Source organism: Epinephelus moara, chromosome 23 (assembly GCF_006386435.1).
Source record: "Epinephelus moara isolate mb chromosome 23, YSFRI_EMoa_1.0, whole genome shotgun sequence".
Classification (NCBI taxonomy): Eukaryota; Metazoa; Chordata; class Actinopteri; order Perciformes; family Serranidae; genus Epinephelus; species Epinephelus moara.
The window spans coordinates 821454-827599 of record NC_065528.1 but is presented as its reverse complement, the minus strand read 5'-3'; the positions used below and the strand labels follow the sequence as shown (position 1 = coordinate 827599).

At 44.2% G+C, this 6146-nt stretch overlaps 1 protein-coding gene across 1 annotated transcript in view; it reads left to right on the top strand.

The window, feature by feature from the left end:
- Positions 1 to 6146, top strand: part of LOC126385214 (pleckstrin homology domain-containing family A member 5-like) — a 628760-nt gene that overhangs the window by 592606 nt on the left and 30008 nt on the right. Inside the window, exon 23 of the mRNA XM_050036817.1 lies at positions 4888 to 5507. Coding sequence (XP_049892774.1) covers positions 4888 to 5507 — 620 coding nt within the window. The remainder of the gene's footprint in view (positions 1 to 4887; positions 5508 to 6146) is intronic.

Here is a 6146-nt window from a genome sequence, read left to right as displayed (position 1 = left end):
AAAAGCTGTGATTGGTTGTTACAAAAAGGAAAAAAGAAAAAAACAAAAAAAAAAAACAAATGCGCTCCTAGTAATGAATGGACAGTGAAATCAACCGATCATAGAACTTAGACTGTATTAAGAAATGTGTAATCGTGAAAATAATTTTATGTCATGATGATGAAACTCAGCAAAATTAAATTAACTGTTACACAGCTTCAAAATGTTTGAACTTAGTCATTCATATGCCGATTATTATATTGATTTGCTTATCGTTATGTTTACTCGCCATGCTGGTAATTTTACTGCTTAATCTATTTGATATTAATGGTGGACGCAGACTCAGCTGTCAGCAATTACTGTGATTGCTGGCCTCCTTGTAAAAAGCGTTTGATTTGGCAGAATGACCAAAACAACGAACGAAATGGAGAAAAAAAGAACGAGAAAGCCGAACTGGACAGAAGAACAGTGCCTGCTGTTGGCACAGCTCGTGGAGGAGAACAAAGGAGTTTTAAGAGGGAAATTCGGTCCCCGGATCATGGCACAAGGGAAGAGGCAGACTTGGGAGCGCATTGCCCGACAAATCAATGCGTCGTTCCCTCTCCTTTTACGCACAAGCGATGAGTGTGAGAAGCGCTAGTACGTGCTGCAAAGCGGGCGTTATTGCGTTACTACGTTGGGTGGGAAAAGTAAGCTCATCCCTGATGAGGTCAACCACAAACATTATTCCTGCACGATCAAGCTGGTAGCATCTTATTAAATCACTGTCGTTCAATATACGGAGAATATCTCTCCTGTCCTCTCCGCCATCTTCTCTGTTTAAGACACTCTTAGGCTTCTTAAAAGTCCTCCTCCCTCCTCTTAACAGTTTTTCACCTTAGGAGCTCTCTTAAGGCCTAAGTTGCTTTGTGAATAACTTTTATCTTACCAAGGGAAAATTCTAAGAAAAATCTTAGAATTCGAGGAATTCTAAGATTTTTCTTAGAATGACGTCACTAAGACTTTTAGACTTAGGATTCTTTGTGAATACGGGCCCAGGTCTTTTCTCTCTCTGCCTCATCTCAAGAAGGTCATCCATGTTTTTATTTCAATTCAGTTCAATTCATTTTTTTTATTTTATTTATAAAGCCCAATATCACAATCACAATTTGCCTCAGAAGGCTTCACAGCATATGACATCCCTCTGTCCTTTGGACTCTCATAGCGGATAAGGAAAAAATCCCCCCAAAAAAACCTTGGTAGAGACCTCAGGCTGAGGAGGGATCCCTCTTCCAGGACGGACAGACGTGCAATAGATGTCGTACAGAACAGATCAACATAATAAATTTACAGTAATCCATATGACAAAATGATACATAAAAAGAGACAGAGTGAGGAGAGATGCAGGGCAGCAGTAATGACAATAGCTACCATAACATTAATTTTAGTAATAATACTCTAATAATAATAATAACAGTAATTGTGGTACCATATATTGTAAGTAAATATTAATATTAATATTAATATTAATATATGTACGGGGCGATAATAATCATATGTTTACAATAATAGTATTACTAATAATAACAGTAGTAGTAGTCAGCATCAAGCAGGACCCCGGCAGCAGCATAACCAACGACACATGATCAAGATGTATCTGCGATACTAGGGAACCTGCGAGATAGTGGAGCATAATGTCTCCTGAGAAGAAGCCGAGTTAGTGACATGCAGTAAAGCCGAGTTAGTGATATGCACTAATAGGACGTGAATGTTAGCAAATTAAGAAGAATCAACATGGCAGCACACTGGTAAGGTAAGACAACACGTTTACATGTCGTTTTCTATATGTTCTCTGACATTTATCCTAATGATATGAGGCGTTCTTTGTGGAAAAAAATCTTGTTTAGTAGACTAACTTTGCACTTGAAGTATGCCCGTTCAATTACGTTTTAACAGGTCTGACGCTACTATGCGCCCGGCTGTATCTAGGCTAACGGCTAACATGCTAACTATTATTTTTATGTCACTAGTCACTTGAAACAAATTTAGGACGATAGGAGACAGGTTGAAATAAACCGATATTTCCCTTTAAGATAGCTGAAGGCTCTGGCTCCTGTTCTACTTTTGGAGACTTTAGGACCTTTAGTAACCCTGCATTCTCAGGGCGCAGTGTTCTGGTGGGATAATATGGCACTATGAGCTCTCTCCAGTCAAGAGAAGCTTAAACAGGAGAAATATGATCTCTTTTCTTAGTTCCTGTCAGCACGTGCCGCCGCATTCTGGATCAGCTGGTGAGTTTGTTTTTTTGTTTTTTTTCAAAGATATGTTTTTGGGCATTTTGCCTTCAATGGATAGGACAGCCAAGTGTGAGGAGGAGAGAGAAAGGGGGGGATGACATGCAGCAAAGGGCCACAGGCTGGGCTTGAACCTGGGCCGCTGCAGCAACAGCCTTGTACATGGGGCGCCTGCTCTATCCATTAAGCCACCGATGCCCCAGCTGGTGAGTTTTTAAAGACTTATTCGAGCAACCTGTTAACAGGGAATTGCAGTAATCCAGCCTAGAGGTAAGAAATGCGTGGGCCAATTTTTCTCCATCTTTTTGAGACAGGGGGCTCTAGTTTCGCAGACCGGGCGAGGCGGGGGCACAGCGCACTTGCACTTCGCCAACTGGGTGTGGCCAGGCGGATTTTGCACGTTTGGCACACCGTGCGCCTGGCGCAGCTACTCCTCTTGACCACCTCCATCCCTCCTACCTGCGCAAGTCGGAAAGAGGGAGGAGAGAAGGCGTGGAGTGGGTTTTACACACATCACACCAATGAAATGAGCCCCTCTCCTCGCCCTTAAATGCGCCGCGCGAAGGCGTAATGAGAGTTTACTCAATTCGCCATGGCAGAAGAGAGCAGCAGCGCTAGACGGCCAAACTTCTCCCAGGAGGAAACTGATGTTTTGGTCCGGGAGGTCTGCTCGCAGTGTCCGAATATACAGAACTGCGAGCAGACCTCCACGGGCTGATGACGCAAAGGTAGCCTGGGAGGAAGTCACCACAATTGTTAATTAATGTTGCGTTTCTCTCGTGCGCTCTCTCTCTCTCTCTCTTTCTCTCTCGCAGTCTCACTCTGTTTCTTCTCTTTTGACTTTTCTAAGATGCTGAATATATACTCCCTATCTGATACTGTGGCTGTTTGTGGTTGGCTGAGAGGGATGTGAACTCATTAGTTTGCAGCTGTGTTAATTAAATCAGGTTGGGTTTCCATTACACGTGCCAAACGGTGCCAAACGGTGCCAGTCCCCTTTGATCTGACATCAGATGTGACGGGACAGTCGATATAGAGATACATTTATGTGCTGATTGCAGATAGTTGCATTGAATATTGGTTTTTTGGGTATTTATTGCATTGTTAATGTGCCTGATATTCTGGAAACCTACCTGTGAGGTTTTGGTGACGTGTGCGCACTGTCCGCCGGTCAGCCAAACTTCCACTTACACCGGCTGCGCTCCGCCTGCGCTGACAGTAGACCAGGTTTCAGCTGGCGAGCTTTTAGCGCACCTTTGGCGAAGCCTTTTGGCACAAAACTGTCACTGCGCCAAGCTGGATCTGTCGACACCTCCCCCTACTGCGCCGCCACACCCATCTCAGCGCACCTCGGTCTGCCAAACTACCAAACTGAGCACACCTTGGGTTGCGCTGCTCGAAACTAGCTCTGCGCGGGGTTCGCCACCCTGCGCCACGCCGGGAAACTAGAGCCCAGGATAGGCCTCATTTTTGCAATATTATGCAGATGAAAGAATACAGACCTTTAAGATTGTTTTATACGGGAGTTAAAAGACAAATCTTTTGAGGTGTTTGGGGCCAAGAACAATAACTTCAGTTTTGTCTGGGTTTAACATAAGGAAATTGGAGCTCATTCAGGTTTTTATGTCTTTAAGGCATTTTTGAAGTTTAGTTAATTGATCAGTTTCTTCTGGCTTTATTGATAAATACAATTGTGTATCATCCGCATAACAATGGAAATTTACAGAGTGATTTCTAATGATGTTACCTAAGGGAAGCATATATAGAGTGAATAGGATTGGTCCGAGCACAGAACCTTGTGGAACTCCACATAGAGATGATTCATCATGAACACCAACAAACTGAAATCAATCAGATAAATAGGTTTTAAACCAGCTTAGTGCAGAACGTTTTAGGCACATTAAATGTCCCAGGCTCTGAAGCAGAATTTGATGGTCAATTGTGTCAAATGCCACACTAAGATCTAATAAAACAAGTACAGAGACAAGTCCTTTGTCTAATACAATCAGAAGATCATTTGTAATTTTTACCAGTGCTGTCTTTGTGCTATCACTCTAAATCAGGGCTGAAATTCCTCAAATAAATTATTGTGATGAAAGTCACACAGCTGGTTTGCAACTACTTTCTCAAGGATCTCTGAAAGAAATGGAAGATTAGATATGTGTCTATAGTTGGCACCTCTGGATCCAGAGTGGGCTTTTTTTAATAGAGGTTTAATGTTGGGATGGGGTCTAAGAGCCACGCTGATGATTTAGATGAGGATATCATTGAAGTCAGTTGCTGAAGGTTAATTGGAGAAAAGCAATCCAAATATTTATCAGGTCTTACAGCTGAGTTTAAGGTCACTGTGTTTGAAGGCAGATTGGTACTGTCTTAGGGCAAGAGGTCATGGATTTTTCCCTCTAATAGTTAGAATTTTGTCATTAAAAAGGCTCATAAAGTCATTACTGCAGAGGGCTAAAGGAATACAAGGCTCAATAGAGCTGTGCCTCTGTCAGCCTGGCTACAGTGCTGAAAATAAACCTGGGGTTGATCTTATTTTCTACTATTAATGCTGAGTAGTAGTTTGCTCTGGCATTGTGGAGGGCCCTCCTATACATTTCAAGACTTTCATGTCTTCACCCTGGTGGAGCAGGGTGTGCTACCCAAACTGGCTGCTGAGGCGGCTAAGCCTGCGGGTGACGCGGCGGCTGACGCACAGGTGGCGGATGTGAAAGCAGTGGAGGCTGCTGGCGTGCGCGCTGCTGGTGTGGAGTCTGAGCCGGTCATTGATCCTTCTCTGGGAAATATGACCACAGAGGATCTCCGCTTAGCCCTGCAACTAAAGGAGGTGGAGGCCAAAAATAAACAGCTTGAAGTGCAAGCAATGCATCTCCGTATCAGGGCTCTTGAGCTGGAAAGAGGAGCCCCTGTTGTCTCCACTCCAGTGTCTCCTAACCAAAGTTTTGTTTCTGCTCCTGCTTTTGACATTAGTAAGCACATTGCATTAGTCCCTCCGTTTCGTGAGTCCGAGGTGGACTCATATTTCAGCGCCTTTGAGCGAATAGCTGCTGCACTTAAGTGGCCCAAGGAGTTCTGGTCACTTTTGCTACAGTGTAAGCTTGCGGGGAAGGCCCAAGAAGTCTGTGCCAGTCTGTCAATTGAGGACAGTCTGGATTATGACATATTGAAAAAGACTGTGTTGCAGGCTTATGAGCTTGTCCCCGAAGCGTACAGGCAAAAATTTAGAAACCGTGATAAAACTGCCAACCAGACGTACGTTGAGTTTGCGCGCGACAAGAGTGTTTTGTTTGATAAATGGTGCCAGGCATGTCATGTAAAAACTTTAGCGGAAATGCGAGAGTTAATTCTGCTCGAGGAATTTAAAAAGTGTTTGCCAGAGCGAATTGTTGTTTATTTAAACGAGCAGAAAGTGTCCTCGGTGTCTAACGCAGCCGTGCTGGCTGATGAGTTCATTCTGACTCATAAAAGTGTTTTTTCTATACCGACACCTCATGCTTCAAATGTAATGCCTGAGCGCAGAAGGTCACCAAAACTGATGCGTAAAAACACATCACCAGCTGCGGGTGAAAGCCGCGAGTGTTTTTATTGCCATGAGCCAGGCCATTTGATCGCTGCCTGCCCGGTTCTCAAAAAAAAAGAACACAAAACCGGTAAGACTCCTGCAGGTGTGGGTTTCATAAACACCGCGTCCCCGCCTGACAAACACACGGAGCCTTTACCTGAACCGGAGGTAAACGCGGAGATTGACCCTCGTTTCAAACCTTTCGTGTCTCATGGGTTTGTTTCCTTAACCGGTAAGGAAGCGGATAACTCATATCGCAGCGGTGCCTGGACAGCGTGACGTGTGTGGTTGTGCTGCTGCCGTGGTCCTGCCAGATGCCTCCTGCTGCT